This window comes from Artemia franciscana, chromosome 2 (genome assembly GCF_032884065.1).
Source record: "Artemia franciscana chromosome 2, ASM3288406v1, whole genome shotgun sequence".
NCBI classification, from domain to species: domain Eukaryota; kingdom Metazoa; phylum Arthropoda; class Branchiopoda; order Anostraca; family Artemiidae; genus Artemia; species Artemia franciscana.
In genome coordinates, this window is record NC_088864.1 from 47287896 (window position 1) to 47302793 (window position 14898).

The 14898-nt window shown below is 35.1% G+C and overlaps 1 protein-coding gene across 2 annotated transcripts in view; it reads right to left on the reverse strand.

The window, feature by feature from the left end:
- Nucleotides 1-3149: 3149 nt before the first annotated feature.
- LOC136042805 (DENN domain-containing protein 2C-like) overlaps nt 3150-14898 on the reverse strand; it is a 62692-nt gene continuing 50943 nt past the window's right edge. For both annotated transcript variants that reach the window (XM_065727747.1, XM_065727751.1), the window contains exons 9-11: nt 14037-14169; nt 9443-9535; nt 3150-3293 (exon numbers count right to left, since the gene is read on the reverse strand). In XM_065727747.1, coding sequence (XP_065583819.1) covers nt 3256-3293; nt 9443-9535; nt 14037-14169 — 264 coding nt within the window. In that variant the 3' untranslated portion in view covers nt 3150-3255. The remainder of the gene's footprint in view (nt 3294-9442; nt 9536-14036; nt 14170-14898) is intronic.

A 14898-nucleotide genomic window follows, 5' to 3' on the forward strand; every position in this document is an offset into this window, starting at 1 on the left:
GGATATTTTTTAATAATTAAACAAAAAAAAACAAGTTTTTTAAATTGAAAGTAAGGAGCGACATTAAAACTTAAAACGAACAGAAATTACTCCGTATATGAAAGGGGCTTTTCATCTTTAACGCCCCGCTCTTTACGCTAAAGTTTGACTCTTTCTCTTAACTCTATTTTTAAAACAGTAAAAAACTTTAGCTTAAAGAGCGGTGAAAAATAAACCTTTGTGAAAAATATCATCCACAAGTTTTTTTCGGAATTTCTAGCTTAGATTTCATTTCATCAATTTAACTTGTTTCATTTTCAACGTGAGTGCAATTTTCAGCCAATTCTCTACCATTTTTTTTTTAATATTTGTACGTCACTTTTGACACTTCTAAGAGAGTGTAAAATTGTGTTTACGTCTTATTCTAAATATTCTAGCATCTTTCCAGTCCTAAAAATATTTTATTATTTCGTTTTTTTTCGTATTTTTGTTTTAAGCTTCCACGGCTAAAATCCAGAATACAATTTTTGGGATTACAGCTTTCAAGCCCTGGTGCTTAAAAGTCAACCTTTGGGGTTGACGTATAATCTTTTTTGTAGTTACCAAATTTCTTATTTCTACTACAGAAATTTTCTGTATTTATTTTCTGCTTTATTTTCTTTTACTATTCTTCCATTTCGACGGCGCAGCAGATACAGCAATTAAACTGTCAACAGTTTAATTGCCAACCCTCTCTATCACAGGTCGTCTTTTCGAAACCAACTTTTTTCTAAGTAAACAAACTCTTTCCTGTTAATTTCTTAAATTTTTCATCATCCCGTATCGATACTTTCCACCTGCAACTTTATTAGGGTAAATATATCGCTCAAAAGATTTTCTTGAATCTTTAGCTTATACTTAAGCATATTAATTCAGTTAGGTTCACTTTAGTCATTTTCAACAGGAGTTCATTTTTGTTTGTACGTCACTTAGGTCTTACACCTCGTCTTACGTCTCTCTTACGTCTTGTTGAAAAACTTCCACCAACTCCATAATTTTTAAGATGTTTTCTGTATTTGATGTTTTTTTCATTTTTGTCGCAAACCTTCACCGCTAAAATCGAGAATAAAACCTAACATTATAACATTTGAGCCCCTGTGCAGCCTTTAGGATTAACGTACAGCCTCCTTTGGAGTCGTCGTATCTTTTGTTTCCACCATCAGACTCTACCTTATTTGCTTTTACTTTTCTCGCCATTTCAATAGTGAAGCAGATAAAGCAACTAAAATGTAAACGGACAAAGCAATTAAACTAATATAAGACATTTGAGTAAAAAGGAGCAACTAAATGTCCCCACAGTTTAAATGTTCTTTCAGTGGCATAAATTCACATAAATTACGAGGGAGGGGGAATTCTATTTTTCAAAACGTAAAGGGGGGGGGGGGGGCAATTTTTTCACTTACAATACTAAGAAAGCCATTTTCAAAAAAGGTATCTTTTGGAAATCGAGGCGTAATCTTAAGGGGGCAAATTCCCGCCTCCCAATTGACGCCACTGCGTGCTTTATTTTCGTTTACTTTTTAATACGCAATTACTAGCCCACTCTATAAATGATCTTAGCATAATGAATGTCACAGCATAACTATTATACAGTATGGGAAATTTGGTTCAGAAAAGGGACACATCACAGCAAGCGGTGGGGAAGTTTCCCAAAGCGTCACAGCAACAGCTTCAACAGGTTTTCTACATTCCCATCACAATGTGCTAAAATCTATTATTACGCACGCGCGAAGGCAGAGTCACGACGAAAGGTGTGCGGCTGATGGGTCCAAAAATCTTTAATGGAGAGCATATGAATTTTCCATACTGTATAAAATTTATGCTGTGATGAATGCATAATTTCGATTGGTGCATCCAGATTCAAGGTAGATGTAATTCAAGATAAACAGTGATAAAAATTCAGAAAGAAGTATAAGAAAATCGAGAATTTTTGCTAACCTACACTAATGATGGTCATACTAAGTAGTCTCTAGTTCTCTAATCCTTCACACAGTCATTTGCTAATCACAGTAAGAACAAAAATAAATAAATAGAAGAGCGCTGATTCCTATAAATTAGTAAAATTTGGGGAGTTCTAGTAATGTTTAATTCTCATTTAGGAAAATAACTGTAAGAGGAGGATCATATTATTGCTGCTCTTCACCCTACCATTAAACAGACATTTCAGCTTTGATTCTTCTGGATCCTCAATGATTAAACAAATTGTCAGAGCCAAGAATCGAAAGCCAATCAAGAAAGACATAAACATACACGAACTTGATCCCATCTTCAAATGCCGTGTAGTTATACAAAATAATAGTGACAGAATCATCCATCTTTTGCTTACAGGGTTAAACTAAATTTTTTATATAAGGGATTAGTTAATCATATACGCAATAATTTCTGTTCGTTTTAAGTTTTAATCTCGCTCCTTACTTTCAGTCGACAAACTAGTTTTTTTTTATATTTAATCCCCAATTATAAGAACGAGGCAAGATTTACAATTCATTCGATCGTTAATCTGCATCCTGACAGAACTTTTTATTGTTTTTTCTTTCAGAAAATTTGCTTTAAGTTGAAGCTCTACACGTAATATTTGGAAAAACTGTGGTCGCCTAATAATCGGTGTTCTGTTCTGTTCTGACCAAGAAATTCGGTACAGACAAGGGTGAATATAATGATATAATGAAGCGTCGGATACAATGGTCTAAAAATACTTTCCCCTTATAAAGGAGGAACTGTTAATCTAGACTAGCTTTCAGGAATGAGGTGATTTAGGGTCAAAAACGTGCCCAAATTTTGGAATTCGAACCTATTCATCTGATCAGTAACTTCAAGTGTTGGAGCTTTGTTTTGAATTCCCCAGGTCTTAATTTTGGCCAACTGGGTTACTCCTGGATTATCTGCGTTATTGTTTTTACCCGTGAGGGCGTTTGCATAGGAAGAGCTTGCATAAAGATAAGCTTGGATGTCAGGGGATTGTCGGGGGGAAGGCCAATCAAGAAAGAGATACACATACACGAAATTGATCCATCTTCAAATGCTTTGTAGCTATACAAAATAATAGTGACAGAATCATCCGTCTTTTGCAGCCACAGGTGGTACGTTAAGGAAACTGCCTAATTTATGGGTAAGCCTTAATAAAAGACAAATTACTTCGAATAATTTATTAGTTTTTTTTTTACAAAACAACAGTTTTTCGATTTGCATAGGATAAGAATTATAAAATTACACTGACCATTCAAATAAAAATTCAAGTCACGTCGAACCAGACCATTTATTCTTAAATTTTTCGGCTGAAAAAAAAGAATAATTAGTAAACTGATTAGTAAATAAAAAAATTAATTTATTAGCAAGTAATTAATAAGTAAGTGAGCAGTACAAAGTAATTTATAAGTAATTAATTAGTACAAAATTATTAAAATAATAAACTAATTAGTAAAATGAAATATTATTAGCCTGAAACACACACCATAATTATGTGTTGAAACGAATGTTACTCTGAAGAAACTATTAGGGATTATTGTTTTTTAGGAACGTTAAGCGAAATTCCTTTTTCAAAAAATTCAGCATAACACTCCATTTCAGTCCGGTATACTTCAAAATAAACTAAAGTCTCTTTAGCCAACGATCAACCTTGAGTAAGGTTTTTGATGATTTCTTACATCCTGATAAAAGTTAGCGTTGGTTTTAAGTTTTGCTCCATTTACTTGTTTTCTTATGTTCCATGATGTTGTCAGAGTCAATTCGTGTTGCTTTAGAAATTAGAACTATAATTCAAATTTAAATGCATAAGAATCACATTTAGTGTTTGAACAGTCTCAAACAATATGATATAAGGGATAGATAATACAAAAGAAAAATCCGAATAATTTACACAAAAACCCGTATACGCACATCAGAATATAGGCAAAAAATCACACAAACTTACAGCGAATCGTCGCTGTCGTGCTTAAACGTTGTAACTGTCATTTCAATATTCTGAGATAATTACTAAAACCCGTTTGGTAACGATAAATTGAGTCAGATGGTAAGTTACACGCATAGGATTTTGGAAAAATCCTTGAGTACGAAGTAAAAAACCTTAAAAATTTTTTTAAACCAAACTTTTCGAACAGTTCGTGGTGACGAAATGTAAGCAAGGAGTGACTCGGCCCAATAGTAACCAAAACCTTAAAGCAGGAATAATGATAACAATTAATATACCACAAGAATTAGCTTTTTATGTTGATTCCAAATATATAAAATTCATTAGGGTTTATGTTACCCATCGCAAGCAATGAGCCTGAGAAAATTTGCCTGATTTCCGAGTAAGGGGGAAACACCCCAAAAATTCAAGCGATCTAAACGAAAATGACACCATCAGATTCAGCAAATCAGAAAGCTCTCAGAAAATCTGTAAAGGGTTCAAGTTTCCGTCTATAAAAATGTAGAATTTTATATTTGTTTTGCCAGAAAAAAGATCATGGGTGTGTGTTAATTTCTTTTTTCTTTCCAGGGGGTCGCATCGTTGTTCTAGAAGATCGAGAGGGTTCATTTGACCGGAAATCGAGAGATTTCCCAGCGTTGAATTTTCCGTGGGGTCGGAAGTTTCCAGGAAAAATTTACAAGGGGGAGGGAGGGGCTTCCCGAAGGGATTTGAAAAAAGGTCAGAAATTAGATTAAGAAGAAGAAAGTTTTTTCTACTAAAGTAAGTAGCAACATTGAAACTTAAAACGAACAAAAATTATTCCCTATATGAAGGGGGGCTGCCTCTTCCTCAACCCTCGCTCTTTACGCTGAAGTTTTAAAGTTCTTGACAATACTTTCATTCAAATACAATGACCCTTGTGTTTCAGGAGGCATTCTTAAAGGATTGGGGCAATTGGGACAAAAAGTCAAATATTAGCATAAACAGCGAAGGTTGAGGAAGGGGTAGTTTCTCACAGATATGGAATAATTTCTGTTTATTTTAATTTTTAATGTTACCCTAACTTCCAATAGAAAAAAGCTTCATTTTTCTCTTATCATCAAGAACAAATTGCTTGAACTCATGTTGAATTGTATAAAAATGCAAACGCTTCATACGAACTAATATACTACTATTACTACTAAAAACGCACCGCAGCACCAAGCAGCCTGAGGCCAACACAGCTACACAAACTCCTCCCTCCCAATCTATTCAAAGCTTCCCTTTTTCGCCCTCCCAGGAAGTTCTCACTTCCTTTAAATTTTTCTTTATGACGGCCTCCCACCCCAGACGAGGACGACCTGCTTTCCATTTAGCTTTAGACGGTTGGCTATAATCTTTGACAATCTGTCATCCTTCATACACACAATGTGCCCCAGCCATCTCAACCTTTCTTTCCTTATAGCCCTAGAAAACGGGATTGAACCACATTTTTTGTACAGCCTCACGGTCAGTCAGCCGGGTACCCAAAACAATAAGTAGGCAATTGCTCAGGAAAACATCTAGTAAGTCTCATCCGCTTTTCGGAGCGCCCATGCTTTAGAACCATATTTAACCACTGTCGTCGCTGTACAGCTTGAAATAAAAAATAAGCGCTATGGTCTATGACTAACATTAAGCAGTCAGCCTATATAGACCAAGAGTGTCATTTAGGTGAAGAGGGCAATTTCTCTCACCACTTAGACCCCCCTTAAATTTTGAAAATAACTTTTTTTTGCATTTTAAAATACCTTTTTTTTGGTATTTGAACTGAAAATCAACACAAAATTATAATTTTGTGTCAAAATACATTTCTCTACAATTTTGTGTCTACAACTCTACAATTTTGTGTTAAAACCAATCCTTGTATCTATAACCATGAAGATACACTGTGCAAAATGCAAAATACAAGATTGACAGATGGTCTAGAATAGCTTTCACATCCTCACAGCAGTCTTAACAATTGATTCAGCTTTCCTCAACACCAAAAGTTTTTCAAAGCAACGGTATTTTTGGGGTGAGTTTTTGGCCTTCTTCTTCTTCTTCTTTGCTACTAGGGCTCTTACATTCTTCAGTCCACCGAGTTTTCGTCACGAAAATGAGGTATTACAGACCCCACTTGAAACAACGAGGTAAATCCTATTCTCGCATGGAAAACACTAGCGTGTCCCCTTTTTCTACGTAGAAACTGCTCAAGTATAGCTGAGCACTCATATTTGGGCGCAGTTACCCTTAGCCACTAAAATTAAAGTCACATGTGCTATATTTCTTTCGAACTGTGTGCATCATAGACAAGGAAACTGAATTTCCAAAAAGTAAGTGGGGTCGCCCCATCACAGAGGCTCCTAAATTCTGACATTCAAAAAAAAAAAAAATCAAAATTCTGAGCAAAATTATTGATCAAAATGACCTCTTTTGTTATAATATTTTTCTCAGCCTATACGTTTGAAATGTAAGAGATCCATACAACATATAAATATTTACAATAGATCTTCTTTTTGCAGTTCAACACACCTACTAATACTACGGCTAAAAATTCATCGTAGAACCAAGAGCCACGTGACCAGAATAGCTGCAAGCATTCCTCCTTCACTCCCCCCACTCTTTCACTCTCTATAATCCCTTTGGCGTTTCTACTTAGTTCAAATTGCTGCTTAAAATTTTTTGTTGCCCTAGTCGAGTTCGTCCTGCTTTTAGTTAGCCCCCATTGGATTGGCAAAAATTTCAAGTAACCATCAAATGTTCCATAACATAATTGATAATCAACATATTGTAGAAACCCAGCCTGCCCCCTTCCCTAGTAAATTTCAAGATTTATCAGTGTTTAGCCCCCTCAAATAGTGTAATTCAGGATTTTCCAAGAACTGATATAGATCAAGGCAGCGCCGTTTTTAATGAAATAGGTGGTAGAGAGGGCCATAATGATATTCGTAGAAAAATTCATGGAGAAGCTTTTATCACGCCTTTAACGGTGATTTATGAATATATTAGTTTGATTCTCTGTGTCCTGCCGATACTAATAATCCAGACGAAATTATGGAAGGCCAAGAAACGCTTTAGGGCAATTCTTGAAACAGTACAAAACGAAAAAAATAAAAGTTTATGCATTCAGCTTGATGCCCATGTTGTATTCCCCAAACAGGGTAAAGGACCAAAAGGTTGCCAAAACGTTGGATTCGTAAAACGTTCATTCGTAAAAGGTGATATAGCCAGCTTACTCTTTCTTCTGTTATAGGGCCACAGAGTAGAATTCAACTACCAACAATGTAAAGATCTTATCTTTGCAGTTCAACGCACCTACTAATACTACAACTAAAAATTCATAGCACAACCAAGACCCACGCGACAAGAATAGCTGCAAGTGTCCCTCCTTCACCCCCTCCCCTCACTCTTTCACTCTCTAAAATCTCTTTGATGTTCCTACTTGCTTCAAATCGTTGCTTAAAACTTTCTCACCCCAGTCGAGGACGTCCTGATTTCAGTTCAGCCCCCATTCAATTGCCAAAATCACCTATCAACGTTCATTCGCAAAAGGTGACCTTTCCATTCGCAAAAGGTGAGTTTTCGTACAGTATATTGCTAAATATGCAATCATTCAAATAAGTATTAATATTATCCTCATTACAATTTCTCTGGAAAACTCTTAGTATATATGTCATTACCATTGCTTATAGTGTCCTAAACTTACCTCTAAGACTTACTATTCTTAAAAGTTATTAGAACTAATAAAAATGTCCTGCACCTTTGCTATTTGGATCTGTATATCTGCATTGCACAACTATCAAATGCTATCTAGGTGCAAGAAGTTAACCATTTTTTTTTATTTTGTCAGCACCTAACATCACCTCTTCATCCTCATTTATTTCTAATTTAAGCCACTTAGCCGTCTTAATATTAATTTGTATGCCTCTCCCAATTAATTCTTGCACCCTGAAGCCTTGAGCTCTCCCAAATTTTTTCAGTTCACTAGCATTATTAGCAGGAGCGTAGCTTCAGCATTTTTATTGGGGGGCAGGAGGGGTCCATATCCAGATAGTCAAGGGACATGGGCTATATAATAATATTTTATTCAAAGTATAAGGGGGTGGGGGTAACTGCCCCCCCCCCAAAAAAAAAACGCCCTTGATTATTAGCAAGGATACCCCAATCCTTTAATAAAATCCAAGTCTAGAAGAGTTTTACTCATATTCTCCCTTAGCCTTCCCTGCTTTCCTTTGGGGCAAAATCTATCAAAATGATCCTTATAAACGGGTAAAACACAACCCTGCTCAACTCCTGATTCTACACCAACCATTTACTAGCCTCGCTTCCTAACTTAGTAGCAGCGATACATTCATAATCTATAAAACTGACTAGTGAAGGGGACTGTAATTCAGTCACTTCTGAACTGTGAATCTACCATATTCTTGAATACTCAGAATATCAGATTTAATCTAGCGTTTTTCAAAGACAACACAACTTGAAAGGAAAATGTTTTGCAGAAATAAACAATTGTTTAAGCAGGTAAAATATGAAACTTTAAGAGGCAAATAATACCAAGTCTATAGAAACACTGGGATGGAGGAGGAGCGTGCGTAGCTGTTTTGGGCTCAGATGGCTCCTTTCTGCAGTGACTTGTTAGTAGTAGTAGTAGAGAAAAACAGCAAGAAAACATTAATCATGATTTTTGGATACTTCTGGGATTTTGATACAAACTTTGTCAAATAGTCTTCAAAAAAAAAAGTTTAGTATTCGATGGGAAAGTGTGTTTGTCTTTTCGGAATTCGTCCTTATTTTTACTTTTCATTACTGATCATTATCCAGGGAATATCTTTAGGGAATCTTTGGGGGATTATCATTATCTATAGGGAATATCTTTGGTCTTCTGAAAGCTTCGTGTTTGAGGGATGACAGCAGCTTTCTAAGCTTGAAAGTCGTTACTCAATAATATCTAGCACTTGAAGACGAACACTTTGGAGACTATATCTTTGAGCAGTGTCCAGTTTTGAATGTCGACTTAGATTTTTTTGTATCCTTCATTTTAGGTTATTCAATCAATAGTAAATTTTAAACATAAAGTAAACGAATTGCAACTAAGTTAGGTAAATCTCTAAATAGGACCACTTTTACCACTGAAAGCTATTTTTACCATGGGTATGATATGTTAGCTTTCTGTTTGTCCGTATAATGTTTCTTTTGAACATTTTAACATCCTTTGAACATTCTTTTGAGAATTCATATTTTTGTGTAATAAAAGTTTAGTTTATTGTGTAATAAAAGTGGCCAGCTTATCTAAACCAAATTGTGGCTGGATTGCGCAATAATTCTGATACTATACACAATTATTATCATCTCATTTTTTTCCTTTTTCACTTCTAAAAAACTTAAGTGAGATTTACCATTGCATGGCACAGCACAAATCTGAAGTATAAACATGTTTTTAAAACAAATGAAGTGCTGCCACAAGATGAGATGAGGTATTTGTGTTTGAAACAGGAATTGAACAAATAAAGAATGTGCATAAAAAAAAAGTGTTACCAAATTTCACTAGTTTGTTTTTCGTTGGCACACGTAAAGCTTGATTTTCACGAATTTGCATGGATTTTTGCAATGACTTTCGGTCGAAGGCACCTGAAAGTAATAAAACTATTCATGAATAGAGGAGTGTAGAATATTCTTTAAATAATTGAGACATATATAACTGGTGACAGATAATGAACTGAGTACTAAAGGACTGTAAAAATACGAACAAAAGAGAAAAAAAATCTGGAAGATCGAAACAAAGAAAATAAGTCAATATTTTTTCAATCCTAAGGCCAAATTTTCCCATCCCATCCATCCTCTCTAAAAATTGTTAAAATTATCAAAAGAAGGTTATTAAAACCAGTGATGGATTGGGTTTTCATGAGATTACATTAAAAAAAAAGAAAAAAAAGGTTTATTTAACTGAAAGTAAGGATCAACATTAAAAGAAAACGAACAGAAATTATTACGTATATGAGGGGGTACGCCCCCTAGACCATACCTCGTTCTTTAAAGTTCCTATTTTGTTCCAATTCTTTAAGAATACCCCTGAATCACAAAGGCCGTTTAATTAGAATAAATAGCTCTTTTGAAAGTACTAAAAAAAACTTTAGCGTAAAGAGCGAGGTATTGACTAGGGGGCCAACTCTAGTCAATAAAATTAGGCATGGATTCATACGGGGTACCAGTCCAAAAAATCTTCTTATAACTGTACTCCTGGCTTTGGGCAAGACAGCGGGTCTCATTGGCCATCTTTATTCCTCATTTTGTCTCCAAACCTCCCACCAATATTGGCCCTAGATTCCAAGAAACATAGAGTTCCAACTTTGGATTCGCAGAATGTTTCTCAAATATTGTCAAGTCAATACGTGAGTACCGTTACCACTTCTGTCCAACATAAAAGGTGTAATACGCAAAAAGGTGGTATATCAACACATTTTAATAAATCTTGTTTCTAGCAATATATTTACCATTTAATTATCCCTATGTTTTCCAGAATAATTCCATTTTAAGCAGTAAATTAGAAAGGAAAAGAAAAGACGAAATAAGTTTCAGATACGTGTCGGAATCTAACACAATGACAAGCTATAGACAAATTCACCTAAATTCGCAAGAATTTCATTTTATGCTAATTTTCTAATAGCTGAAGGAGGTTTTCCTAATGATAGGACTTGGACCTAGTTACGTTTCAGCTGCTCCGACACCCTGTTACCCTTAACACTTTTAAATTTCTTTTGACATGCAAGGAACAGGACTACACCGTACTTGTTGTTACGTCTATATGTCTATATTACGTCTATATTATATGTCTTATATATGTATATATAATGTCGTATATATGTCTTATATTATACGTCTATAAGTTACGTCTATATGATTCTTCCTAGTCGATCACTACAATTACCACGTTATCTAGTTTTCCCAGCCAATTTAAACTCAGGGAGTTAAAACAGCCTGTATGTCTGCTAAAATAATCTCTTATTGTGTGTGCTAAAAACATATTTTGGAAACTAACAGCTCTAGCAATTTCTGGAGTTTAGTACATATTTCCGTAACATTTCTGGACTTTAATATCACTTACGACGGTTGGTTAAGAACATTTTTAATAAGTCGCCTTTTAATAAGTCGGTGCCTGAGCAATATTTTTAATGTTTTACTTCAAACTAGAGAAATACCTGTAAAATTTCAAAATTAGTTTGTTTTAATTGTTAGATAAAATCAACTCGCTACGTGATTAAGCTTAGAGGTTTGAACACAACCAGTTATATAATGCAGGTAGGAAGGCCCAAAAAACGAAACTATGCAATTATTACAAATGATGATTCTCTATTTTGAAAAGGGATTACAATTCAAAAGCCACAAAAAAGAAAACCAAAGGTTTCAAGCCTAGCACATATCTTTGTTAGAAATCAGACTAGCTAAAAGAGGAGTAACCACTCTTCTTTTAACTGCGGTTAAAAGAAAAGTGGTCACTTCTCTAGTTGACAGAGCTTTCCAAATTTGTTCTCCACGTTTCCTGGATTCAGAGCTTGACCACCTTAGAGATATTCTATTTGGGAATGGTTATTCAATTAGTTTAATAAATTCTGTAATTGAAAAACATATTAAAAGGTTATCAGATAGTGACACAGTTAAAACAAATCAAAGGGAAAATTCCGTTTACATTGGTCTCCCGTACGTAAAAGGGGTTTCTGAACACATTTCCAAAGATCTAAAGAAACATAATATTTACACTTATTATAGACCCAGTAAAAATATCAGTTTCTAAATTTATCAAGGTAAAGACCCTATCCCGAAAGGTGAAAACTCTGGTGTCTGGTGTACAGAATCCCATGCTCGTGTAGTCTTTGGTACATCGGAAGAACTGATCAAAGGCTTACGGATAGATTACCTCAACACTCTAGCTCAATTAATAGCACCCTTAAAAAGCGGAAAAAAAACAGAAAACTTTGACTGTACCCTTGCGGAACAAATTTTTGATAACCGGGAACATACTATTTTAATTAACCAAGCTAGTTTAATTTCACATGACAAAGGTATTGTCCAGCACTACAGGGAAGCTGTTAAAATTTTTAAATACAACCATTTAGGTCTAGCTTTAAACAGAGATTCCAGTGATTTAAGAATAAATGAGTCACGTTTCGGTTTTCTGAAACTTGAAGCCGATACTTTAGTAATCCCTGAAATAGACCTTGAACCACTTCCCCAATCATATAATCAGACACGTCAACAACCCATTAGGTCTCAAAGGGTGTCTGCAAGGAATGCAATTATTAAAATCAGAAATCAAATGACATAGTTTTCCAAGTTATTTAATTGCTGGTTCATTTTGTTTTGAGTGAATGAATGTTCTTTTATTTCTCAGTTGTTCGCTAGTATCCGTCGATGGCGGTTCATAATTTTTTTGGATTTTGTGTAAATCGCGGTTTCATTTCTTGTTATTTTTTACTTTTATTGAAGTTTATTCATCGGTTAATTTTTTTGTTTTACTCATTGGTCTTTTTTTTACATTGACTTTATGCGTCTGTTTCGTTGGTTTATTCTTCGAGACTTTCCTTGAATATATTATTTCGTTTAGCGCTGAAGAAGAGAGGCGGGTGTCCTCTCAAAATATTCACTTTGTTCGTTTATTCAGTATTCTCGTTTGGTCTTAAAAACCCCATTTTTGATCGTTTCCTTTTTTTAGACACAATTACGTCATGTACTTCATCGCATCATATGATGTCATTCATATTATATAAGATATCTGAGTTTCCAAATGTAGTCAGTTATTTATCCAACAAAATGTCTTTAGGAAGGCTCAGAAACGAGAATTTGCAGTTGCAGTTACTGTAAATGATGATTCCTTGGAAACACCACTTAAACTATCAAACGTGATAAGATGCGAAAATCGACAACCTGGACTATCAGTTGCGACAACGTCAATACGAGCAGCTAAAGCAAAGCATTGCTAAATTGTCTGAAGTAATGAAAATCCAAAAGGGAGAAGACAGACAAATACGATTAGTAGATATGCAACAGCGAGTGTCAAAACATGTCAAAATGAAAATAAAGAGCAAAGACACGGGCGGTTGGAAGATATGCGAAAAAGAGAATTAGAGCGTGTCAGAAATAAAAATGAAGAGCAAAGACACGAGCGGTTAGAAGGTATGCAAAAACGAGAATTAGCTAGTGTTTAAAAGGAAAATTAAGAGCAAAGACATGGGCAGTTACAAGATATGCAAAAAAGAGAATTAAAAAGTTTTTTTTAAAATAATACTAGAAAATCCTGTGCCTCCTTCATTGAAATTCTCTTCCCCCATGACAAATTCCTCATGGAAAAATCCTCCCACACAACCCCCCCCCCAAAAAAAAAACAAAAAATCCCCCTGAAAGCGTCTGTGCACTTCTCAATAACCCTTACTATAAGTAAACACAGGTCAAAGTTTTTAACTTGCAGCCCCTCCCACGGGGATTCTGGGGGAGTAAGTGGTCCCCAAAGACACAGTTATTAGGTTTTTCGACTATGGTGAATAAAATGGCTAACTCAGAATTTTGATCCGTTGACTTTGGGGAAAAAATGAGCGTGGGAGGGGGCCTAGATGCCCTCCAATTTTTTTGGTCACTGAAAAAGGGAACTAGAACTTTTAATTTCGTTAAAATGCGCCCTCTCACAACATTCTAGGACCACTGAGTCGATACGATCGCCCCTGGGAAAAAAAAAACAAAAAAAACAAATAAACACGCATCCGTGATCTGTCTTCTGGCAAAAATGCAAAATTCCACATTTTTGTCGATAAGAGCTCAAAACTTCTACAACAGGGTTCTCTGATACGCTGAATTTGATGGTGTCATTTTTGTTAAGATTGTATGACTTTTAGGTGGAGTTTCTCCCTATTTCCTAAAATGAGCAAAATTTTCTCAGACTCGTAACTTTTGATGGGTACGACTAATCTTGACGAAACTTACATATTTAAAATCAGCATTTAAATGAGATTCTTCTGATGTAACTATTGGTATTCTTTAGAGTTTCGGTTACTATTGAGCCGGGTCGCTCCTTACTACGGTTCGTTACCACGAACTGTTTGATAGACACCTTGGAATGAAACTGATTATTATTCTAACAAACCTTCGATGGGGCTTTCTGGCACTTGCTTGTCACATTTCTTCTTAATAAAAGACTGAAACATCATAGTGTCCACAAACCATTCAAGAAACTGTCGACAGTCAGCGTCCGGATGAGACCTGACAAAAGTTTCACGCTAAAAGTGAATAAAGTTTATAAATAAATAAAATAAATAAGTGCATGGAAATTTTAGGCAGAAAGCGTTCAACCAGTGGAATTTCTTCGCACCATGAGCGAGTACTGCTTCTCTCTAACAATCGAATATCTGTGAAAATTTTTACAACCCGTTTCTGTTTCCTTCCAACTTGTATTGCCTTACTTTAAGTCAATTGTTTTTAAATCTTTATCCGAATTAGAAATTTTTAGGGCTTTAATCAATTCTTCTGTCCAGTCTTTCCCTTCACGAAACCTGTTAATCTTTCTTCTGTTTAGGGCAGTTTCTCGAGTTCTTTTAAATAGAATAGGATTATTACTTCACATACAAGCGGAACAATGATTAATCAAGCCAGTTATCAACTAGTATTCTTCTTACCTGTGTTTAGGAAAACTCTATAAAAGAGTGTAGGGTCTTCCCTTCCTGTTTCTAAGATTCTAAAGATTTTTCAGGATTTCCTCGTTTGATTTTAGTGTAAAGGATGCACTATGAACTCTTTTGGATATTCTAGGCTCAGTTCTAGATTCAAGTTTACCCCCCACATACGAAATCAGTTTTGGTATCTCGACTAAAGCTGAGTTTTGTCAAAATCAGCCATTCCTTTACTGATTAAACAAACAAAAAAACAAGTTTTTTTAAATGAAAGTAAGGAGCGACATTAAAAATTAAAACGAACAGAAATTACTCCGTATATGAAAGGAGCTTTTCCTC